At 37.2% G+C, this 26,333-nt stretch overlaps 2 protein-coding genes and 1 pseudogene across 7 annotated transcripts; 2 read left to right on the forward strand and 1 right to left on the reverse strand.

Annotated features, from left to right (window-relative positions):
• Positions 1-1,793: 1,793 nt before the first annotated feature.
• LOC112173888 lies at positions 1,794-5,296 on the reverse strand. Of its 6 annotated transcripts, none has more exons than XR_005802290.1 (8): positions 4,835-5,296; positions 4,500-4,744; positions 4,319-4,409; positions 4,162-4,232; positions 3,690-3,814; positions 2,770-2,881; positions 2,292-2,342; positions 1,794-2,146 (listed from the first exon to the last, which is right to left on the reverse strand). XR_005802290.1 is itself a non-coding variant. In XM_040509537.1 (8 exons), exons 5-8 carry the CDS (start codon positions 3,786-3,788, stop codon positions 1,875-1,877), a joined length of 462 nt encoding a protein of 153 aa, XP_040365471.1. In that variant the 5' UTR covers positions 3,789-3,814; positions 4,162-4,232; positions 4,319-4,409; positions 4,500-4,744; positions 4,835-5,296; the 3' UTR covers positions 1,794-1,874. The 6 variants fall into 6 exon arrangements, 3 of the variants coding, with proteins under 3 accessions (XP_040365471.1, XP_040365472.1, XP_024167337.1); XR_005802289.1 differs by having other exon boundaries at positions 2,686-2,809; positions 4,835-5,295; XR_005802288.1 differs by having other exon boundaries at positions 2,686-2,881; positions 4,835-5,295.
• A 4,076-nt stretch (positions 5,297-9,372) lies between these two features.
• Positions 9,373-15,581, forward strand: LOC112174278 (annotated as a pseudogene).
• A 1,352-nt stretch (positions 15,582-16,933) lies between these two features.
• LOC112171411 (protein FAR1-RELATED SEQUENCE 5-like) lies at positions 16,934-26,089 on the forward strand. The gene is made up of 2 exons (XM_024308598.1): positions 16,934-17,251; positions 24,068-26,089. The coding sequence occupies exons 1-2, from the start codon at positions 16,934-16,936 to the stop codon at positions 26,087-26,089; spliced, it is 2,340 nt and encodes a 779-aa protein (XP_024164366.1).
• The last annotated feature ends 244 nt before the right edge of the window (positions 26,090-26,333 follow it).

Consider the following 26,333-nt stretch of genomic DNA (forward strand, 5'->3'; position numbering starts at 1 on the left):
GCTCTTTTTCCCCTTCGATTGAGGTTATTTTTGTCCCACTGGGTTTTTGTTACTCGACAAGGTTTTTAGCGAGGCAACGAGAGAAGCACCGCTTTTGGGCTACACAAGGGGGAGTGTTCAAGTAAATTTATATTTGTGTGTCTGGACCAAACCCTAGGTTACTTGACCTAGTGGTAATAGGGTTAAATTAGAAGGATCTAGATTCCTATTCAATGTATCATTACCTTTCCTTGTATGATTCGGGTTCTATGCATTGTAATCCTCTATATAAAGTGGCCCGTATTATCAATGAGAATACACAATAATTTACTCTCAATTCCGTTTCCCTAAAACACCATAATTGTTTTCAAGCCTAATGTTTCATATTTTATGGTTGCTACCATTTTAGCCAGGTTACAAAATTAAATTTGCTCATTCTATCGTTTTATTTTGCTTTATCTTATATGCCGCTTCACAGGCTTATTTAGTTTTGTTTACACGATGGCTATCTATCCCTCGTTTTATGATCTTTTTATACTAATGAGAGAAACCTTTTTCTAATTTTGTTCCTATTGCATCATACTTTTGTTCTTGTATAATTCACCAAGAAAATTTGAATGCATTTTCTTTTGCATTTTTTTTCTTCGAAAACTTTCACAAAAAAAGAAATGACATTTGAAAATGGAAATGAATAATAAAAGTATTGGAATTGTATTTCTATTATTATAAAGCTTTGGAGAGAGAACAAATATATATATATATATATATATATATATATTAGTTTGTTGTCTGTAACAGTTTTTTTATACAAGGATATAGTAGTCATTTAATAATTAAAAAAATGAGGAAGGTCTAGTAAGTAAATTAAGAGGTCCCAATAGAAACTCTCAATTTCGGCACAAATCAATTAAATTGCGTAAACCATTCAAGTTGGCCTATTTAAACCAATATATTGTGGTTGAAGATAATTGAGCCTCTTTATTTGACACTTGGAATTGATTGTCGTTTTTTGTACCCTTTCTAGTTTTAGTTTTTTTTTTGTTTTTTTTTTTTTTTATGACAGAATACAAACAAAAATTAAAGCACAAAACCTCGACTAACACCATCTCCCAGCTGATCCAACTAGAAAGCTAGGGACACAGAAATGGGTAAACAGAAAAACCAAACTGAATTGTTCTAAGAATTATGAGCCAAAGTTGTTAGATGATCTGTTACAAAATTCGCCTCTCTATAAATATGTCGGAAAATGATGACTCGAATTGTCATGCTGGTTGCTTGATATCTTGCATCATCAGCCTAATTCTCCACGGAACTTCACAGCTGCCTTGGATACAATCAATTAGCAGCTTGGAGTCGCCTTCAACAACAATATTTGAATAATCACTACTACAGAAATTGAATCAGACGACAGCTAAAACTGTCGTCTGATATCAAGGGTGACTATCGTCTATCTCGGTGACGTCTGATGAAGGTGCATTTAGAAAACTGTCATCTGAAGGACTCGACATCCATGTTAACAGGTCTCGACAATATTAATTGTTGTGTGAATTTTACTCAGACAACAGGCAACTTAAGCATCCGTTGTATGATTGCGATTAAGAAGTCGCTTTTTTTTTTATAGCCGTTGTGTGACTTTTATTCACACAACAGTTTTTTCATAGCACCCATAATCTATGTTGCATTCAGATGACAATTTTTATTTTGAGGTTATTGTAAATATTGTGTACATATGACAGTTTTGTGTGGTTATTGTTGTACTAAAAGAATGATTCAATGCATTATATATGCTGGAAGCGGAATCAAAAATGACCAAATTAACAGTAACTGATAAATATATATATATATAGAAGAAATTGTTATAATCTACATCATGCATCAAAATAGATTGTGCAAAGCTAATCTTTTATCCACAAAAGGAGTACGTCTAATAGTACTCTCCTAGCAAAATACATCCAGAAATTTACTTCAGTGTCTAGCTTTGCAAGCTTGGCTACTCTCATGGCCTCATTAGAGTCTAAGAAGCTTGAAGTTTGAGGAGCTCCAGACTCAACACACTCAATATCTTCTGGAGTTCCTTCAATAACATCATAACTAAATTCAACTTTTCTTTTAGCCTCTGCTTTAAGCAACTCAATGTCTTGTTCCAGCTTCAGAATGTGCTTCCTCACTGCTCGAAGGCCACAGAAATATGCAAGCAAGCAATATTTTCAAACCCGAAATCAGAGAAGATTATATGCATGATACGTATTCATGTTCCTTACAGATATATTACCCAAACCAAAGTCCAATTATTACTACATTTCAGCACTTACCAAAGACTTGAAGCAAAGAAGACACTTTTTGGTAATCCACATGTTGCATATCTACCACATGAAGAAACAATTAGAAAAACAAAATTGGTGCAAAGTTAAAGAGAGAAGTAAGACCTAACCAACAATAAAGAAATAAGTAGCCATTGAAGCAATGTCTCAATAATGCACAACAAAAATAAATGGCAGAGAACCAGCAAACTGAGCACAACAGGTGTAACTATCCTACTTTATGCCAATCTACAGCAACATGAGCTTGATCCATGTACTATAAAACTGAATCAGAAGTGACCAAATGCCAAAGGAAGAAGCCACTTTTATGATGGTAAGGATTATAACTTAAGGGAGGCTCAGCAAGCTTAATGTATTTTTTAAATCCAAACATAACTACACTCACCTTCTCTTCCCTTTAGAGTGAGATGAAACAATAAAATTTATTGAAGGCTCCATAATGGCAGCAGATTCCAATTTCCATGCCTACCTTTGATTGGCCCATTCATCATACTCCATACTTCTTGCACCTACCATCATTTTTAGTCACTCAACAAGATTCACTTGCCATAAGTACGTAATATAACAGCCTTCTTAAATTCCTGTACATGAATAAATATGTGCTTAGATATTCAAAAGATCATCTACAGAAGAGTAGTAAACCCAGCAAATGTTTAGACTTGCTCGCGGGATTTGGTTAATATTTTGTATGCAAGGCCCCTGTAACCTTGTTGATGTGCTCATTCAATCAGTTGAATCATGACAATAAGCTGAATGCATTCACTTGTCAAGATCAAGAAACTCAATCAACCAACCCCGTTAATTGTGAGCCTAACGAATGTGAGCTCTAAGAAAACAAAGAAGGTTAATTTGTTTTTTTCTCCAGTAGAAAAATCCTAAACTGATGGCTGAAGTAACTGGAAGCATATAAGCAATAAATAGAGTTGTAGCCTGTTGACTCAATTCCAGAAACCATTTTCATACATACTGGAACTTTTAGATGAAATCAAATTAGAGTAACAAAAGCAAATAGAACATATCTAAATAGTAAAACTAAATTTCACAGTAGCAGCAAAGTTTTTACCTTTTTCACCCAACAAACAAACCCAGAAATCATCAAAACTCCTTAAAAGGGGTCTATCTTTATCACACCCAGAACCCAAAATTCCAACACTTAACACAACTGAAACACCAAAATCAAACAAACCCCACAACTCAACCAATCAAACATCCAATAATAACAATCTCATGGGTTCCCATGGCTCGTCCTATAGAAAGAGGATGCCCGACAAGTTATTTATAAGCAGAAATTAAAAGAGGCATTAAATGAACTGGGAAAAGAGAGTTGTTATTAATATGGTCATATAATAAGTTGTTATTAATATGATCATCATTGTAAATTGATCGCACCTGATGTGAGCATGACAATGATAATATTCCTCTCCTAGCAAACCTGATGACTTTCTCATTCCTATAGGTTAGGACTAATCTCCACCCCAACAACTTCATGCTTGATAGCCTTTCTTAGTTTTACCCTATTCAAAGTCGAAAATCAAATGATACTGTCAGAACAAACCAAACCCACTGAAATTCGACATATAACATAGTTAAAACTCAAAACCAATCACCCCATTGTAAAGAATCAAGCTAAAAACAGAGCATTGGAGCCTAAGTTTGAATGCAAGAATGCAAAACCAGATGACAGTGTTACAAATCACAACAAACAAAACCCACAAAAAAAATGATTAAACTTTCTACTAAAAACATGATCAAATTTCATAACCCATTGCAAAGAATAAACCAGAAAACATAGCATTTCTACCAAAAATCCCAAATGAACAAAACCCAGAAAACAAAATCAATAATCAGTAAAGCTTCATACCATGATTGTACTCCTCTTGGGCTTGATTTCTTTGACACCACTATCCTGGATGCAGGTAGCCAACCTCAATCCTTGCCAGACAAGAACATGAAAATTATTAAACCAACAATCGCATGATTAACAACCCATAAAGAAATCGGATTAAGCAAGAACCAACCTTTACATTGTCGTATCCAGCAAGGTGAAGCACTAGATTCTTGGCGGATTAAGCAAGAACCAAACTTCACACTGTCATCAACCTTTTCAACCTAATCCCCAATTAATCCAGAAAAAGATATCAACAAATTGAAAACCATATGTAAAATCGGAACATCCGATAGTGGATAATAGCTGCTTACTACTGAATTTGAAGCCTTCTTCCTCTTCTTGGTTGGAGGAGAAGCAGACACCTCATCCTCTACAATAGAAACATTGAACGCTTCAAAATACCGAACTTGGACACAATTCAAGCCTTGATTGAATTAGTAAAGATTCCAGTTATCGAAAAGAGGTCACCACCGTCGTCGTCGTCAAAGGAGATGACATTGAGAGGCTGTACGCAATTGTAATCGAAAAGGGGTTTGAGTTCTTTGGTAAAATCTGCCTGCAAAATCATAGACCAGTTAATGTATGAGAATAGTGAGAAAGAGAAATGAAACCCTTAAGTATATGAGGAGAAGAAGAAGACGGTGACCATTGTGAAAGTGGGAGAGAGTGCAGTGAATCGCGCCGGAACACGCCTGAAACACACATATCAGAGCTATAAATGACTAAAATTGAATTACGGAAACCGTAATCACAAATTGAAAAGGTTATGGTTTGAATTTGGGGAAAAAATTTTCTCGACATTTCCTTCAGCATTCCCAAAATTTTCAAATCCAAGTGAAACTGGCGAAGAACATCATCAGCAACAATTTGGGTATTGGGTATTGTTTATGAGAATGAAAGATGAAATTTAAGGTTTAAGGCTATCTATCGTCAAGCTTTCAATTGGATTTGATTTTGGTTTGGGTTTTGGTGAGGCATGAGTAAAGAGGAGCTAGGTTTTGGTTTTGTGAGACGCGACTGAAGAGGAGGTTTCGCTAGCTATCGAGAGGAGTGATGAGGTCGGGTTTGTGTCAAGAGAGGATTTGGTTTTGGTTTTGTTATGTTTTTTGTTTAAGTGTTAGGGTTTCAAGCCCATTTGGACATGCCCTATCAATTTAGACAATGACTCACACAACAGAAATTAAAAGTAATGTGGTCTGAATGCACAAGTTTTAAATTTGGGATTTGTCTCGTGTTAACTTGACTTCCCCATTTGGGGAGTTGGGGATAAATGGTGGTGAGAAATCTCCCTCCCTTTTGTCAAATATTTGATCAGACCAAAGTTATATTATTTCTCATCGTCTGATTAATACAAGTTGGAGAAAATTTTGGGTTTCATGTGGGGTCTGGCACCACTAACACGGTGGGAAACTTGCCGCTCAATTTTTTTGAGCATCACACAACAGTTTTTATCTTAAACGTCATCTGAACTAATTTTTAAGTCCCTATCACACAACAGCTCTTACAGAAATGACGTCTGAAAAAAAAAAATTTCAATCACACAACAAAAAATTGCATACTGTCGTCTGAAAGGTGTTGTCTGATTCAATTTCTGTAGTAGTGAATGATGCATAAGAGCAGTCTGTAGAGCATCTCTTAAAGCAGTCGCTTCAGCCACAAGAACATTAACATTGCCAAGTATCCTATTAGAAGCGAACAAAGGATTGTCATCTGCATTACGAAAAACAAAATCAATCGTAGCATTTCCATTCCTAACATAGCCATCAAAGTTCTATTTAACCTATTCAGAATTATAAGGTTGCCATTTGATATGAAAATACCTTGATATTTTAGGATAAGTACGATTAGGATTAGCCTGAAGATAATTGGATCGGACTATAGATGCTTGAAAAACACATTTAGATGGGATAGAAGCAACATTCTGAAAAACTAATTTATTTCTACAATTCCAAACTTCTTATCAGTGTTTGGTTGAATACTAGTATGGATTCAATACAAGGCAATGATCAAAAGCTTCACACTTTTTGGGGGAAAATTACAGAGTTCTATCATCGGTACAAGTCCTTTGATAGTGATCGTTCACAATCGATCCTGACACAACGGTGGGGAAAAATACAAAAGGTGGTGAACAAATTTTCAGGATGTTTTGCAACTAAATGAAAGATGTGAAAGTGGGAAGACTGAACAGGACAAGGTAAAATGTATTTGATTGGCTTCTCAATACGTCTTCAAAGTAATGCCTCTAAGCACCATGGAATAATATAATATAATTTTTTTTTTTTTTACTCTCTTCAAATTGCAGATGCAAAGAAGATGTTTGAAGCACAAGAAAAGTTGTAGTTCAATCTTGATCATGCTTGGATTTTGTTGAAGCACCAACCAAAGTGGATACAATTAATGCAAGAGTTGGACAACAAGAAAAGTAAGAAAAGATCTAAATCCGGTCTATCTACTATCTCATCATCTTCAACTACAGGCATTCACATAGATATTGAAGAAGACATAAACACTTGCTTTCTAGTGTCTAGACCACCAGGTAAGGAGGCTGAGAAAAGAAAGCTGAAAGAGACATCTGATCAATTGATGTAAATTCAAAAATTACATCAAGAGAAAAAAGAAAGAGATGAAAAAAAAAACTAGAAATTATGAAGGAGAAAATTGAAGTTGACTAAGAAAAACTGCGAGTTAGGAAACTTGAGGCTGAGAATATGAAATTTGAGGATGAGATGAGAATTATGTCTATGGATACATCTAATATGAATCCTGAGCATAGGGCATATTATTCCAAACTTCAGATGAAAATTTTGCAAGGTGATATATGAAGTTTCTGAATTTATTCCTCCAATGGTTTTTGAACACTAGTTGTTTATGTAATGTGCAGCATAAGTTTGTATGGGAGATTGCAAAGCCTTCTATTTCTTTTAGTTTGTATCAGTTCATTTGGTTTCCAGTGAAATAGATATGTTTTCATATGTTTAGGTTTCCTGCTATGTATTCCTTCATCTCAAATTCTTATAATCTCAATTGCATCTCTCTTACTGGAAACATTCTTGGTATGTTCTTTGATTTACAAAATACAAAAAAGAAAGGGAAAACAACATAAATAGAATTATATATATTAAAATACTATTCAAATTTGACATCTCTATTGGATTTACTTAGTATAGATTTCATCTCACACCTCTCCACTTCCTCCAAGCTTCTTTAGTGCATAGCGTTGTGCAATGTTTTGTGGTGTGTTTGGTCAGAGAGAAATCGCTTGCGGCATGATGGCAGTATGTTTATTTGGAGTAATTTCATGCATTTTCTAACCTCAGCTTTACGAGAGTCGACTAGCTTGGCCTTTGCGTCATCCAACGCTCACTTTGGGCCTCCTATTTTTGGTCTCTTGCATCTTTCGCCGCTAAGGCCTTGTGCCCCTAAGTTTAATATGGTCACTTGGATGCCTCCACCATCTCCATGGATAAAAGTTATGGGTTGTTCAGATGTCAAGACCAGGCAGGCTTTGGCGGCATAGCCCGGGATTATGACGGTGCTTTCATCTTTGCCTTCGCTTCACGTGTGCGTGTTCCTAGTTCTCTTGACGCTGTGGTACTAGCCTATATTGAAGCTATTAAGGTGGCCATGTTGAAGGAATGACAACATATGTGGGTCGAAACGGATCAGCAGTTCTCCTGAGGTATTTTGTTTCTCCAAATTTGATTCCTTGGCGGCAACGTGTGCAATGGTTCAACTGTCTAGCTCTTGCTCAACAGTTGCATCTGCATGTTTCTCACATCTTTAGGAAAGGAAATTCTCCTGCAGATACGTTGGCTAATTACGGAGCATCGCATGTGGGAAGGAGTACGTGGTCTTCTTTACCTTCATTCTTGGCTGTTAAGTATGGGCGTGACTTCTCATCTAGGCCAATCTATAGGTTCTCTTGACATTCTTTTTCTCTCTATGCTAAATTGGTTTTTGATTTGTTTGCTTTGTTTTGTATTTGTAAGGAACTTTCTAGAATGGTCCTAGTATGTAATGGTCATCTTTGCTCCTTTGATTGGGGCTGGCTTTTGTAACGTCCTCCACCTCATGTATTATTTATTCAGTTATCAATAAATTTCTGAGAGAGGACGTTGAGCTGGTCCTCCTCTAAAAAAAAAATAATAAAGACATCTCTATTAGAGTTAAAATTAGTGCAAATGTGAACATGTCAATTTTGCCATGTCATATGTCAAATTTAAATTTGACCAAAGCCAAAAGAAATTGTCATTGGAGATGCTCTGAGTGGTCCAGCCTAACGATGCCTTGGGCATGAAGCCAACCTATTCAATCACCCTAATTGAGACCTCAAACTCTCAAAGAAGACGGAAACATTAAGATATTGTAACTTGACAGAAACGGTTCCGGCTAGAGTATCAAGATCTTCGAGTAACTTCCCAATTCTAACCTCATTCCAAGGATCCCAATACTGCTCGCTCAAAGTATAATCCGTAGCAAGCTTCAATATAAGTCAGAGGCTGATCTGGATTAACTTCTGTGTAGGGAACACAAGATTTGAGGCGCACGAAATCTCCAACACAAGATCTCGATTACTATCCAAATATTAATAACAACATAGGGGCAAGAATCATCACTCCAATCTAACGGGAGCCTTTGCCCCTTTTTCAAATCCATATATAATTACAAGACAGAAATGAATGAATGTCAATATAGCGACCTTATTTTCCATCTCCCAATGAAGGCCCATGGAGAAAGCCGAAATACCAGATGAAAGATATCTTGGATAAGAAAATAGCAAAAAGATTCTCACAAGATTTTTCATTTGAATGTCAAGTGAAAGAGAAGACAATGACAATATGGGTAATGGTAAAAGTTAGGGTTTTTTTTTTACCAGTAGTCTGTGCACTCTTAAGTGACTTTCAGAATGGTACCTGAAGTTAAAATTTTATCAATGTGATAGCTGGAGTCTTTTTTTTTTTTTTTTATCAATGTTGTGTCTTCGTCCAATTTCAGTCACGGAGCTCTTAAAAATGATCACATGACGCGCATGTGACCGAATTTTAAAGGGTTAAATTGTCTTTTTATGTCTAAAACAATAAAAATAAAAAAACAAGAAAACAAAAATTAAAGCATGATGAATTCTGGGCAATACAGACAATAAGTGAGGCAAAGCATCGGCATAGATACGACAAGCTAGTCTCAATGGGTCGTATGCATAGTAGAGGAAAGGGTATTTCGGCTTCGGCTCTACTGTAGGAACCCTCCTAGCTGGTTGAAGATCTCTACTCAAGATTTTGAGAACATTTGCAAGTTTGCCAAGAAGGGTCTGACACCATATCAAATTGGTGTTATTCTTCGTGATTCTCATAGGATTGGTCAGGTGAAGAGTGCTACTGGGAGCAAGATATTGCGTATAATGAAGGCTCATGGTCTTGCTCATGAAATACCAGGGAATTTGTACCACCTCATCAAGAAATCATTCTCAATTAGGAAGTACAAGTGTTTAAACCCGCGCAATGCTGCCGGGATTTTTTTCCTCCTAAATTGTATTAATAAAGGGTTAAATACTGTTTACTCTCTGAACTTTTACTCAAAAAACATTTTAGTGCATGTCCTTCTAATTTCACACGTTTACTCCCTATACTCTCAATTTTGGACCAATAGGTCCATTCCGTTACTCTCCGTCCAAAACTTCCGTTAAATAGCTGACGTGGCAGTATTTTTGTGGTAAAATGTCTATTTTACCCTCATTTACTCTTTTTTAATTAATTAATTTTATTTATTTTTATTATTTTTAATTAATAATTGTATTTTATTTTATTATTATTTTTCTTTCTTTCTGTTTTTCTGTTATTCTTCCAACACTCTTATTCTTCTTCCAACTCTCTCAACATTCAACCTCTCAAATCCGACTCACCATCCAAATTCACCAAGCCTCGCCTAAATTCAAGGAAGAAGCTCCATCTGTTTCTTCAAACCATGGATGGCCAGCCATCGAAGAACTGGCTATTGTTTTTCAGTCGAGAATTTCAGCTATCCTGCTCACCATGCTCTCCACCATGGCCGCAATTAACGTCACTGGCTGGTGAGTCTAGTTTTTTATGAATGTTAGCGTGCTGAGGCAAATGCCTCATGATCTCCACCTTAAGTCTTACATCCTCGCTATCTGCAGCAATCCAAGTTGACTTTGAAATCCATTTGCTAGAGGATTTCTCACCTGATGACAAATCTATGCAGAAATAGGTGATTTCAAATTCTCCATGGCCGAGCTCCCTACCCAGATCATATTAGGCCGAAATATCTTTCCATGTTAGGTCTTTCAAAATGCACAGCTTTCCCCACCCTCATTGCCATTAACAGCACCGAAGTCAGTAGCAAATTGAAGCAAATAAAGCAAACCCAGAACTCAAATCAAGCTACACAAATAGAATATGACCCGAAAAATAACTCCTCGGTACTAAGTAATTTTCTGGGCCGGTAAAGTCTTGAACTTAGGCATCTGGGTCTTCTTCTTCATCCATTTCTTGCTCATGGGTTTCTGCCTTTCTGGGTTTGAAGCAAACAGATATCTTAGAGCTATGTGTGACTTGAAACCCATCTTATTTCAGACCCACACTCCTCCAATTTCATACTGAAACTCCTTCTATGGCCGCCGAGTATGAACCTCCTTCTTTCTCTCTCAACCTTGATTTTGATTTCAGATTGGCAGTGTTAGGTTGAGACTTCTGCCCTGACGAGGCCGATTGGGGTTCACTTGAAATTGGTGGTTGATTAGGGTTGCGGGTGAGCGAGATGTTTAGGGTTTTAAAGGAGAAGGGAAAGGTTGCAACTTCATCTCGTGTTGAGGTTTCTGGAGAAGAGAAAGCTCGAAGATGGAAGAAGAAAGAAGAAGAAGAGATGAACAGATTGGGAGAAGGAAAAAAAAAAGTGAGGGTATAATAGGCTTTTTGACTTGGAAGGAGTGTCATGTTAGCAAGTTAAGTGATTTTTTGGACGGATTGCAATGGAATGGACCTATTGGTCCAAAATTGATAAGTACAAGGATTAAACATGTGAAATTAGAATGACATGGACTGAAGTTTTTTTTTGTAAAAGTGCAGGAAGTAAACAGTATTTAACCCATTAATAAAAGTATCAATTACAATCCAAGAAATGCTAACCTTATTTTGTAGAAAACCAATACAAATAGAAACTAAAACCCACTGTAGGAGTAATTGCAGAAAACACATCTTTGACATGAATAGAACAACCAAACACAGGGTACTTCTGCTGTTAGAACAAAATTATCAAAAAACTCTATTGGTTTCTTCCAATTTTCTGCACATCAACTTGAAGTTAATCGTTTGAAGCCCTGAGATGTTGTATCATGGGCTCTTTATCTTTTAAACTACATTTGAGATCCTCACACATATGCTGTGTTGTGGATATTTTTTCTGCATTCTCATTTAGTTCTTGCTTGCTTCTCGATTTTCAAACTTGCCTCCTAGACCTTACTAGGCTGATCATTGTGTGCTTTCCTCAATTTCTTAGATAGTTATGCTTTTCTTTTATATTCAGTGATGAGCTTCTCAAGCTCAGCTTTAACTTCATCCAGCTCTACATAAACTCTGTACATGTTCTTCTAGGTTCAACAATACTTTTTGCAAAAAAACAAAAACTTAAATTTGCAGGCATTACAAAACTTTGATGAGCAATCTACACAAAGCCTTAGTAAATTATTTTAAATCCTCCTACAGATAACCATATATTTACCACTTCTTTCGAATCGCAAGAACAATATAGTAACACAACAAAACAATGCACTTATCACTACTGCATTTACCGAAATCTAACTTGTATACCTTTTCAAACAGAAGAAAAAAAAACAGAAAATTAACTAATAGCTCAAGCATACATGGCCGAATCTATTTAAGCATACCATCCACGGGGCCAAGAAGAAGCAGATTCTAAAACATCAGTTTCCAATGACAACAATAGAAACATAGAAAAGAGGCGGAGCTCTATCATATCAAGTAGTGCCTAGTTGAGCATAAATTTTTCCTTATCCAACACAACCAACTCGACATGAATCACAATAATTAAATCCTCTGTTGGAGGTGAAAAATTCCGTAGAGGAGTTTGACCCAACAATTAATGCGGACTGGAGCGGGAGCTGACCTGGGAACAACCGAGAAGCTTCCCTCGAGCGTTGACCTGGAATTTGACCGTCGGCTCGAGGAGAAGGGGGGGGTACTTGCAGAAAACTCTCCGATGCCTAAGTCAGTATGTGTCTTAATTGTGGAGTAGAGATCATTGGAATTCGATGGATTACTTGGACGTCGAGCCTCCTTTATATAGGTGATGACTTACTTCGGGAACAAGCCGCCATTATTTCTGCTTTGATGGCTGCATTTATTTACACACTTATAATGATAATTATTGCTGCACTAATAATAGTTAATTATTGCATACTTACGACCGTCATTCATTGCATATTTATGACAGTCATTCATTGTGCACTTATAATCATAATCATTGTGCGTAGTTGTTGTCGTAATAATCGCCGCATTCATGACTGAAATTTAACGTCATACTAACTGCGGAGTTAATCGCCTTAATTGCATGACCAGCAGAATTTGACCACTCCCACAATGCCCCCAAATTTTCTCTTTGGACACTCGTCCTAAGAGGAAATTTCCATTCTCTAGCTGCTTCAAATCTTGCCTTGAATATTTCCTCGAGCCCTGGACGTCCCGATTCTTTACTAGAGCCTTGGCGGCCCCGATTCTTTCCTCAGGCCCTGGCAGCCCCGATTCTTTCCTCGGGCCCTGGCCTTCCTAGCCGCCCCGAATCTTTCTTCGGGCCCTGGCCGCCCTGAATCTTTCCTCGGGCCCTGGCCGCCTCGATGCTTTCTTCAAGGCAAAGATTCATTTTCAGCATGAGACATGGAATTGCCCCCATTTCCCTTTGAATCTGATCAACAACATTTTATTCTCCACAGCCACCGACCTTGGGTATTTACTCTGGCCAGCAGCCTTACACATACATTTCAACAACACTGACCACAAATATATTTCAAATATAAAAGGAAAAAGTCAGAATATGATTATTAAAGGAAAGAACGCTAGTCTACGTTACCCAGACTTTTATCACTTCGGGCTTGTATTCCATCACTCCTAGTCCTTAGTGATAGAAATAGAATCCCGTCAGGGGCAGCTCCCGCCATCACTTTTTAGGGAAAAGTGCTTCCCACAGACGGCGCCACTTGTTGGAGGTGAAAAATTCCGTAGAGGAGTTTGACCCAACAATTAATGCGAATTGGAGCGGGAGCTGACCTGGGAACAATCGAGAAGCTTCCCTCGAGCGTTGACCTGGAATTTGACCGTCGGCTTGAGGAGAAGGGGGGGTACCTGCAGAAAACTCTCTGATGCCTAAGTCAGGATCATTGGAATTCGATGGATTACCTGGACGTCGAGCCTCCTTTATATAGGTGATGACTTACTTCATGAACAAGCCGCCATTATTTCTGCTTTGATGGCTGCATTTATTTACACACTTATAATGATAATTATTGCTGCACTAATAACAGTTAATCATTGCGTACTTACGACCGTCATTCATTGCATATTTATGACAGTCATTCATTGCGCACTTATTGCGCACTTATAATCATAATCATTATGCGTAGTTATTGTCGTAATAATCGCCGCATTCATGACTGAAATTTAACGCTATACTAACTGCGGAGTTAATCGCCTTAATTGCATGCCCAACCGAATTTGACCACTCACACATCCTCCATTTATTGCACCAGAAAAATATATATAAACTAAAGAAGTTCAATATAATTAGCAAAAATGCGAAAGGAAATTCACGATTCCATCACATTTTATTCTTCCGCAATTTTCTCAATAAGCTATCCATGCAAGCACCAAGATCACTCTATTTCTGCTCATCATAATCTTTTCCGAATTTGACTCAACAAACCAAGCACAGAGAAAGCACAAAGAACTTGGTAAAATTTCTTTTATAATACCTTATTGCTCTCAATTTCAAATTTTTATGCGAAACCAAACCAAACCTAACACAATTCCCCAAAATCAATTCCAGAGCTCGCTCAACTTCAACTCCAAAACTCCAGACCAAAGAACCATGAAAGAATCAAAAGAAACAGAAATCGAACCTAGTTTCGCCTCCATCCTCGCCTTCCCAGATTTCCTCAAGATTGATAAAACCCAAATGCACAGATCGAATTTTCATAACCCATCATTAAAAAATAATAATAATAAATAAAAAGGAAATTTATTGAGACAAGGTCTGTTTGAGCTTATAAAGGACTGAAATCTGGTTGATCTCTTCGTTCTCTCTCTGGAGCGATTACAAAACTGAGAGACCCAATACTTCTAAGCAGTGCAATATAGACAAATGATAAAGCCAGGGGCACAACAACAAAAGAGACCAGAGAGAAGGGGCAAAATCGTTCTATCACTTAGACCATCTCCAATGGAGAGGTCAAAAATTTTGAGATAAGTTTGAAATTTGACAACTACAAGAAATTGTCAATTTTGGTAATTTTTCACTCCAACCCATAGATTAAAATAAATAAATATTTTATTATTATTATAATGTATTTAATTAAAACTCAATTGCACTATTGCTTTCTCTCTCCATCTTCTTTCTCTTCTCTTTCTCTACGCCTTCTTCTAGCTTTTCTGGGCAATTAGAAAAGCCACCATATTAACAAATTTGAACATATCCAAGTAACCACAAGCAGCCCAGATTTCAACATCGCAAACACAATCGCGACCTCAACACTGTGATCGATCATGGCAACACTTAGATGTGATCGGAGTTGCTTGAACCCAATTCTTCAGTTTTTCTTTCTAACTCTCTTCCTCTCTTTTTCCCCAAATCTGAATGAAAATTTAATTTTTAGTTTGATATCAATGATTTTTGAAGGTTTGGGTATGAAGATTTGGGTATTGTAGGAAGAAATAGAAAGATGAGAAAGATCATGAATGACTTTGATCTGGGTAGCATGAAATTGAGGAGAACGATAGAGGAGAAAGGGAGAAACAATAAAAAATAAAATGACAGATGACCTGAGTCTGTCAAATTTGACAGACGAAACCAAGAATTGTCATCCACGGTGGATTTGAAGGATGGGTTGAAGAGGAAGAGATCTGCTTTTGTATCCGTTGGAGCTCCACGGTGGATTTTGACACCACCGTTGGAGATGCTCTTAGACAGTTACTAGTCATCATGCGGTAGAACTTATAGAGTATAATTTGGAGAGAAACAAGAAGGACAAGAATTATGAATCTAAAGACAATTCTGGTGGAAAACAGGATCCATCATTTAGCTCGTTATTATAAGAAGACAAAGAAGCTTTGAAATATGAATCTACCACAACCAGTACTCTTGTGGCTTAGGTTGGAGATCATTGGCACAGATTATGAGGCTTCCCATTAAAAGAGAAAACCTAGTTTGCTTCAATTTGGGAGCTCCTTCATGAAATCCTCAGAATTCCATATGATAATCTCAACCATTCCATCATATTTTGAAAGCCAATTCACGTGCTAGCATACCAGCACCCAAAAGTGATTTGGACACCCAAATCTTCTTTAGCCACCTGACCTGCTCTCTCTTTGTACATCAAACCCTGGCCACCCCATCAACAACTCCTCTCTTCTCTGAAGACGAGAGGTGGAGAAACTCGAAGAAGACGAGAGACCTTCAAAATATGATTATAAAAAAAAAGAAGGTGAAATAGGTTATTTGTTATTAAAAATAGGATTAAATAATAAATACTGGTTACTCCCTATACTTATAGGGTTTTATCGTTTCAGTCTCTGACCTTTGAATTTCACCTAAAAAGTCTCTGAACTCTCAATTTTCTCCCAATTCGTCCTGCCGTCAAGCTCCGTCCAAATTCTCCATTAAGTTGCTGACGTGGCAGCCATTTTATGTCAAAATGTGTATTATACCCTCACTTAGAAAAAAAAAATTCTCTCTCTTTTTATTTTTTATTTTTTTCTCTTTACCTCCTCTTCTTCTTCCAGCTCTCTCTCCTCCTCTCCTCCTTCATCAATGCCAACCCACCCACCACCTCCACCATCTGCAAGAGAAAAGTAAAAACAAGCTGAGCTCACGTCTATAACTTAATCTCAACCAAACCAGTAAATGAAGCAACAATCATCTCAAATCTATAAAATGTAATACAATATCCCAATCGCAAATCCAATACCACAGAAGAAGAACAAAGCCAAACAAATGCTTCAGATCACAAATTCACAAACCCAAACCAGTCCAGTGCTTTAAAGAAAAAACCTATAACAAATTCATATTCATACAATACAAATCAACCATTTCAGATTCACATCTACACGAACCATATCCAGAATCACATAAAGACAGAGAAAAGCAGAGAAATTGAAATGAGGAGAGAGGAAGCATAATTGAATTACCTGAGATAGGGAGAGATGAGGTTGATGAATCTGTTCTTCTCATTCTTGCTGCACCAGATAGAAGCAAATGAAGCTTAGATCAAATGGGAATCGGAAACAAAAACGAAGAATATGAATGGATTGGAGACGAAGATATATAGATACTTGATCTGGCTGAGAGAGGCAACCTCAGATTTGAGGTTGGAGATCTTATCAGCGGCAACCATTGCTGAACTAACACACAAGCTTTTCAACTTTCTAGAGAAAACGAAAATGAATTAAGAGATCGGGGGTGGGGGTGGGGGAGAGAGAGAGAGAGAGAGAGAGAGAGAGAGCTAATGGCGGTACTCTTCTTCTCCGATCTCGTCCCAATGATGTTATTGTTCGACCTTCGAACCCACCTCCACTTCTCTCCTGAGCTTATCAATCTTGTTGTGGCACTGCATGGCTATCTTAAACTGCGAGACCAGTGGCAATTGGGCGGCGATGGTGGTGGCGACATCAACTCAGTCGGTGGCTTGGAGATTGGTACGGTCGAGAGAGGACCACTTGTCCTTGAAGATGGAGATGAGGGCTTCGACCTCATTGTTGGTCTAGGACGGCGGCGGGGGGTTGGGGAGGACATTGGGGTGTGGGATAAGGAGAGAAGGGATGGCGTAGGTTAGGGGAGGAATGAGGGTTGTGATGGTAGTGGTGGGTAGCGTTGGCGTCATCGAAGATTTGGAGATGGAGAGAGAGCTGAGTTTGTTTTTGGACGAAGAAGACAGAGATAATCAAAGGAGAGAGAGCTGGAAGAAGAAAAGGTCAAAAGACAAAAAATAAATTAAAAAAAAAAAAGACTTAGTAAGGGTATAATAGACATTTCAGTGTGTACGGAATGCCACGTCAGCAATTTGATGGAAATTTGATGGTAGGGATGAATTGGGAGGAAATTGAGAGTTCATGGACTTTTTAGGTAAAATTCGAAGGTTAGGGATTGAAATGATGAAACCCTATAAGTATAGGGAGTAAACAGTAATTAACTCTTAAAAATATGTAAAATGTCCTATACAACTCTTCAATTAGGGCAAATCGGTCTTTTTGCCATCATTTACTCCCTCACGTTCATCACACGTGCTCATTTTAACAACTCTGTGATGAAAATTGAACCGAGGTACAACGTTGTGTATCACATTAATAACATTGTAAGTTCAGGTATCATCTTAAAAGTCACCTAAGTGTCCAAACACTGTTGGTGAAAAAAACCTTAAAAAGTAATAAGAAAGAAGAATGTCTATAGGGTACTCGCAGGTCTCAAGAAGTCAACACGATCGACTTCTTGTAAGCAAGGCACTAGATTAGCAAAGGCATAAGCTATGGAGAAAGCCATTTCAAATGCTTGGTAAGTGCATTAAAAATCCTCCAAAGATTTGACCATTGATGTTTCTCTGTTTTGGTTGGCAAATCAATTGAGTTCTCTAAGTTGGTATCTCTAAAAAAAAAGTTATTGTACATACTATCTATATCACATATCGTCAAGCATAAACAATGGCCTCCTAGATAGTCCGCGTAACATGGTTGGCCATGTTCATGACATACATTACTTAGACTGACACTGGAGCTATCTTGTCATGGTGGGAATCAACTGATATCTTGCCAGGAGGCCAACATTCCATGCTCTCTAAATGCCTTTAAGATAAGCAATATACACATTAGCATCCCACATCGAAAAAGGAGGCTCCCTAACTTATAAAAGGGACCCCTCTGCCTCTTTAAATGAGATCTGATTCATGATCTCCCCTACTTGTACTACATTGGCTAAACTATCATAGTGAAACATTAAAAGTGGATGTGCCTCAATGCCTGTCATGCCCTGATTTTCAAGCACGAATAATAAACAAATACAAATACACAGGGCGTGATGGTTCAGACATCAACACTAAATACCTGTAAAATTTTTAACTTAAAACAAGTAAATGATAATGTTTAGAACCTACAATGTCACTACAGACTCGTTTTTTTTTAGTCATATATTACATGATACAAAGTTTACGAATTAGTTACGTTAACAAAATAATAAGTAAACGCTCCCTCAGAGCTTACTACAAAACGGAAGTCTAAGGAAAATAAGCAACAAAATTAGCTTCCAAACACCTACAGTTATGACTGCACGATTCCTACTTCAGCCACTGTTTCCCTGACCTGCAGGATGAACCCCTACACCATTGAATAGTGCACCGGGTTGCAATAGCAAACCCGGTAAACTTTTGACAGCTTGTATGAGTAAACTCAAACGAACAATATAGAAGACCAAAATAATAAAATTAAATAAATAAAACAAAATAGTAACCCCTGCATAAGATTTAGTTCAGGTGATTACATGCAATTAAAACAATATAGAAACTGGTAATCCCTGCATATGATTTAGTTCAGGAGATTATATGTAATTAAAACAATATAGAAAAATGGTAATCCCTGCGTATGATTTAGTTCAGGAGATTATTTGAAAATGGAAATGCTTAAATAACACATAACCTATTTACTCAACAATCTACTTCAAACACTTAATGAAATAAGAATCACTAAAGCACCACACATGATCATCGTAACCAACAATAAACCTGACAAATCTACTCAAAATCGCCACACTAGTCCTACCACACCACACTCTACTGTTTTAAGCATACTATCAAACACAAATTCCAATTAATTTAAAATGAAAACAGAAGAAAAATCAACTAAATATAAAACCACAATCACAACACAACATATTATTTGCACCCCCAACTCAAGCATTCCCAGAATTATATAATATAACATGTAAATATATAAATACGTAGTCATTAATTCACTCAAGAATGCCACAATTATAATAAACCTCATTTTAACTTACCTATGAACCATCAACAATCAAGTCCATATATTTCAAAACAAATATTTATTTTGATAATAAGACTTCGCATGCTAATAAATAGTTCTAAAACAAGTTAAAACATACCTACTTTATCAACCAAACAGATGTGAGATTTACTCACCTAAAATCCAACTGCGCCTTCAATGAAACAATAATAATTATGGAACACCCTCTATCAAGCACCCAATGAAATAAGATGATCACAACTCAACAAACGAATTACAAAGCAATTTAAAGTTCGAAACTCCCGTTTGAACAAAAATCCAAAAGTAACTCCAATAGAGGCGAAACCTCATCAAAGACCACCCAAAGTCTCTAGAACACTCCTATGATCAATATGACAAAACTAATAGTCGACCGAAAGGCCAGATCCTCACAGATCGATAACCTAGACAATCGAAAACGGTAAAAACCCTAACAAAATCATAGGATCACCAAAAATTACATATTATATATCAAAATGCTCGTATCGACGAGTAGATGGTATATAAAACCATAAACTGTCTCGTGACATGGCCAGAAACGCTGCCAAGCACCGTCGCTGGCCAAACTTAAGACCACAACAATCCAACCATCCAAAATGTCAAGAATACCAAGTAGAGCACCTTTAATACTTGGAGCTTGAACAAACTCGGCCTAGATCAATGCCGATCGACGCCACAAGCCAAATACTACTGTTCACCCTGAGTTGACTATGCTCAGGTGAAAATCGTCCAAAACCACCACCAAGGGTTGAAAGAGAAAGCTTCCACAAACCTAACAAAATCGATTTCGTGCTCGGCCGTCGCTGGAGGAGGAAAATCTGGTCTGGTCTGCCTTCACTGCCCCGATCTGCCATGTACGCTTCAAATCGCCACAAGTCACCACCATAGGGAGGACCGTACTGAGGGGGCGAGCCTGTCTGTGCTTGTCTCATGGCCTGGGGTCACCAGAGCTTGCTGAAAAAGTCGGGTCTTGGAAACGGGTTTGGGTCGGGTTTATAGGAAAAGTGAGAGAGGAAAAAGATATGGAACTTTCTGGAATTTGCCCAAAAAGGAAGATTTTGGATTTTGTAAAGATATTTCCGGAAATTCCCTATTTATACTAAAATTTTCAAAAATGGAAAATCTTTCGCTGATCATAACTTCATCATATATGATCTCCGATTTGCGCGTGCCGGATATCTACGAACTCGTATCAACGTACTCTAAGACTTTTGTGAAGAAAGTTTTCTGAAAAACCCAACAAATAAAAAGCCAACCTTTTGACCCCTCGAAATAAAACATTTCGAGCATTTATTTCTCTGAAATACTTTTTACTTCCCCCCCCCCCCCCCCCGAACTACGTAATCGTACTAACAACCCACCTAATAGTTTTTTAAAAATCATCATAAAGTAATAATGAATTTCCCGAGTATTACAGTGTCTCACCTCAGGAGTAAGGTGAACCACTATACTTCTTGTGTCACTATCTACTTTTATCGTACTTCTTCCTTAGCCTCCCGGTCATGACAAAAACATTTGGTGACATCTGTGGGAATCACGTATATGAAGTCATGTTGCTTTCCAAGCTCTCTTGGTCACCTTGCCAGGACACAATGGTACCTCGATATGATTCAAGGCCTTCTTTGTGAGATCTCAGTGCCCCCTATATGGGATTCAACGCCCCATTTTTCTGATTTCATTGCCTCCTATTCAAGATCTCATGGCCTCCCATACATGATTCAACGCCTCTTTTTCCTGATCTCAAGGTCTCATTTTGGAGATCTCATGGCCTCCCATATGTGATCTATAGCCTCTTTTGTACGATCTCACGCCCTCTGGTTTGAGATCTCATGGTCTCCCGTACGTGATATATGAGCTTTTTTGTATGATCTCTCGGCCTCTTGTATGTGATCCATGACTTACTTAGTATAATCTCTCAGCCTCCAGTTTAAGATCTCATGACCTTCTTTGCATGATCTCTCAGCCTCCCGTATGTGATGCATGGCCTCCTTTGCAAAATCTCTCACCCTCCCGTATGTGATGCATGGCCTCCTTTGCATAATCTCTCGGTCTCTCGTACGTGATGCATGGCGCGCCTCTTGTCTAGTTAGGCATGATATTATCTCGTTCAACATGATCACCTCCGCATCTTATCTCACTCAATATGATCACCTCGACATTCCTTGCTGGGAATGATCTTATCTTACTTGGCAATACCACCTCAACATTTTCTGGCTAGGCATCGACTTGATTTTATCTTGCTCGACATGATTGATCATTTCGGCACCTTATCTCGCTAAGCCTCAGCATGGTTTTATGATCTCACTTGGTATGATCACCTTGGCATCTTATTTCTCTGGGCATTGGCAGGATCTCGTGATCACCTCAGCTTGATCTCTTGATCACCTCAACATGGTCTCATGGTCACCTCCACTTGATCTCCTGGTCACCTCGACATGTTCTCTCATTCACCTCGGCTTGATCTTATGATCACATTGACGTGATCTCATGGTCACCTCAGCATGATCTTCTCCTGGTCACCTTGGTATGATCTTAGATCAACTCCAACAGCTTCCCTATAATTTCTGTATTATAGGGAAGTAAAAGTCAAATCTTTAGCCTCTTTTTCTTCTCAAACTCCAACAAATTCCCTATTTTACAATAATCTCTAAAATCTCTATATTCTTCCTTAAAATTTTAGAGTTTGCTGTAAATATAGGGAATTTGGTTTTCTCTTTCCTCACTTTCTCTAAAATATAGATAGTTATAGGGAATCTGTTGGAGCAAAAGAGGCTTATTTTTCCCTAAAGTGGAGAAAAATCAAAATATAGGGAATCTGTTGGAGTTGCTCTTACGATATCCCATCCATAATCACCTCGACATGATCAACTCAAGCCCCCTTTTGATCAGTTATATAAGTTATCTTACTCTCTTTCAATTAAAACTAATGTCATGCTTTACATGCTTATATTATCACTATAATCTAAACATATCATAATTTTAGTAGCATACTCGTTATACCAACATACGGCATTAGTGTTTTAGATATCTCCATGATTCTCAAGTATGTATACATAATGAAAAATATTAGGGTCCGGATCCAGGGACATTTTTTTTAACACAAATTTTGACACACCTTGTGAGCCATTAGATTTTAAAATATTCAATGGGGTTCAGATTTATTACTTGAATGATGTCAACATACCTTGTGGTGATGTGGCAAATGACATGGCATTACAATTTTCAAATCTAAAATTAAACTTTTCTCAAATAAAAGAGAAAACAAAATTACTATTTGGAAAATCAAAATCAAACAAAAACTAAAAAGAAATAAAAGAGGAAGAAGAATAACAGAATAAGGAGTATCTGTGCACGATCAAAAGAAGAAGAAAAAATAGCACACGAACACGCCAAACACCAAAAACCTAGAGGAACATCGTCTTCTCTAACAACTTCAAGCCCTCATCATCCTTTCCAACTCCAAGCTCTCATCTCCATTCTCCCAATTACTTTGCTAATTGGAACTAAACAATACTTACTACAAGAACACAGGTACATATTTATCTTATTCTTTTGTCGACATAAAAACAACTAAATTTAGGGTTTAGAACTAGAATTGGTTTTGAAGTTTATGGTTTCAATTACCTATACTAGTCTTGCTAACCTAACTTGCGTCTTGCATTCTTTTCCTAGCTTTTGCTTCTTCTTCCTTCTTTTTTTTTCCCCCTTTCTTTTGGCAAATCTTCTACCTCAGGGTTAAAAACTTTGATTTTTCCTATCCTCTATTGACCAATATTAGCGGCTGTAAACTAGAAGAAGCATGTTTATAAATACAGTCAGTAACTAACACACAAGCATTCCAAACTTTGTCTCATATTCTCCTTTATGACGTTATTAATCCTACTTCTACTTAGATTAGTTATAACTTTGTTTGTTAAGCAGACTTCTTGCTTTTGTATCTTTGCTCTCATTTTGATTTGTACGATTCTTGGTTTTTAATGAATTCATCCCTTGTAAAAAAAAACAAAAGAACTTATAACTCTAAACTTTCTGATATAGAAAACGATTTGCTTCCAAAACAAGGGGCTAATCTAACTTTTACAAGGCCTGGTTTTGGCATTGATGACCAATGTTCAAACTTTAAAAAATGCTGAGACATTACTCAAAATACTTGGCATTGATGTAATTCATAATGAATCCAAATTATATTATATAATTGTACGACCTATTAGCTACCTCACTACAACTGGAGTAGGAATAACAATGTCTCTTAATTAGCATGCCACATAGCACTGATCATAGTAACAAGAGCCAATTTTTTTCTAGAGGTTTCCATGGTAATTAACCTAAATAGCATAATCAAATAGCAGCTTGGTAATATAGTTATGTTTACAGATATGTTTATTCATTACTTCTATGTGATGACCAACAAACAAAATATAAATTACATGTGTTCGGTACGGTGTTTCCTTCTTTTTTCAGATTATTATGAATAGAAGTCATGTTAATTTATTCTTTTTAGTTAGCAATTGTTTTATCGGTGCATAGTCTCCCCCCCCCCCCCCCAATCTTGTTAGCAATTGCTTCATCACCTTTTTTTTTCTTTTCCTTTTCAGTTGGCCTTGATGGAGTTAACTAATTCGAATGATGGCAATGTTGGATCCTCATTGAACCAAGTAACAAGTGATGAAGCAGGTAGTCTACATTCTCCAGAGAAAAATGTTCAAAAATTAAAATCACCTTATGTAGGAATGTATTTTGAAACATTGGAAGAGGCAGGAAGGTATTATGAAGATTATGGTCGACAAGAAGGTTTTTGGACTCGTATTCGAAGTTCATCAAAGTCTAGATCACAGTCAAATGAAGTGACAAGTAGATTATTTGTTTGTGCACATCAAGGTAAACATGTCATGCAGACTCAAAAAGAGGATGATATGATGGATGAAGAAGCGAAAGATGAGGAAGAAATATGTGACGAACAGACTGGAAAGAAGAGGCGAAGAAGTTGTTCAACAGTTAAATGTGGGTGTGAGGCTAGTATGCGAGTTCTTCATGACAAATGGACTAACAAATGGAAAGTGTCAATTTTCAGTGACATTCACAATCACAAAATTGTGACACCAGCTCGAAGGATGATGATGAAGTCGAATAGACATATGCCCAATGCAGCAAAAGATTTAACAGAAGCTTTTCAAAAAGAGAACTTACAAATCAGTAAAGTTCCTTCAATGTTTGGTGGTGCTCAAAATGTTGGTTTCGACAATAGGGACTGTTATAATCATTTAAGGAACGTGAGGCACAAAGAGTTGGAATATGGGGATGCACAATCAGTCCTCAATTACTTCAGGAAAAAGCAAGCAGAAAATCCACAATTCTTTTATGCTATCCAGTGTGATGAAGATGGTAGAGCTACTAATTTTTTCTGGGTGGATTCTAGATCAAGGACGGCGTATCAGTATTTTGGGGATGTAGTGACATTCGATACAACATATCGGACAAATAAGTATGACATGCCATTTGCCCCATTTACTGGAGTAAACCATCACTTCCAATCCATACAATTTGGATGTGCCCTTTTGCAAGATGAGACAGAGGTAACATTTCTATGGTTATTTGAGACGTGGCTTGAAGCTATGGGAGGTCGACATCCATTATGTATTATCACTGACCAAGATTTGGCAATGAAAGGAGCAATAGCTAAAATTTTTCCCAATACTCGTCACCGCCTCTACATTTGGCATATAAAGAAAAAATTTGGTGAAAAGTTATCACATGTATATTATAAAAAGTCGGATTTCAAGACTAGCATGAAAAAGTGTATATGGGCAACATACAGAATTAAGGATTTTGAAGAGCAATGGAAGAAGTTGATTGAGGAGCATGAATTGGAACAAAAGGAATGGCTACAACAACTTTATGAAATTCGTGAATCTTGGGTTCCAGTATATAATCGTAGCACATTTTTTGCCGGAATGAATACAACAGGGCGTAGTGAAGGTACTAATGCATTTTTTGATGACTTTGTTACATCAATGACAAATCTGAGAGAATTTGTTGTCAAGTATGAACAAGCCTTACAGAAGATTATTACAAGGGAAAGTAGCAAAGATTTTACATCAGAGCATAAATATCGTATTGTAAATGATGATGACTTTCTTTTGAAACATGCAGCACAGGTGTATACTAGAAATATATTTGAAAAATTCAAGAGCGAATGGTCTAGAGTCAAAAGGCTCAAGGTTGAAGAAAAGGATTCCGACAATCAGTTTCACAGATACTCAGTGATGAAGAAAACTGATAACTCAAAAGAGTTTTTAGTGGAGTTGAATTTACAAACACATGTGGGTAAATGTGAATGCCAAAATTTTGAATTTGTGGGAATAATTTGTCGGCATATTATGAAAGTATTTGTTTGTCAAGACATTGATACAATACCCTCCCACTTTATCCTTCCAAGATGGAGACAAGGGGCGAATAAGTTTAGAGTTATGGATGCTGAAGCCTTGGTAAAGAATGATGGTAAAGAACAATTAGAAGCATTGAGATTTAGTCATATGTGTCGGAGAGCTACTCAACTAGCTTGTTATGCAGCGCCTTCAGATGAGGCCTACACAATGTACATGGATGGTTTAGATTAATTGTCAAAAAAAATTACAGAAGTTAATAAGGTGTCAAAAGAAGATGCTATGGAGTCTAAAGATAATGTTTTTCGAGATGAAGCAGATCAATGTAAGAGTAAGTCCTCTGAGTCATTGCCTTTGGATCCAAATATCTCAAAAACTAAGGGTAGAAAGAAGGATGAGAATAGTAGAAGAAAAACTAAAAGCTCTAGGAGGATAAAAGGTGGTATGGAGTTGGCTCAAAGCAAGCAAAGAAAGTGTA

The sequence above is a fragment of the Rosa chinensis genome, chromosome 6, assembly GCF_002994745.2.
Source record: "Rosa chinensis cultivar Old Blush chromosome 6, RchiOBHm-V2, whole genome shotgun sequence".
Taxonomy (NCBI): Eukaryota; Viridiplantae; Streptophyta; class Magnoliopsida; order Rosales; family Rosaceae; genus Rosa; species Rosa chinensis.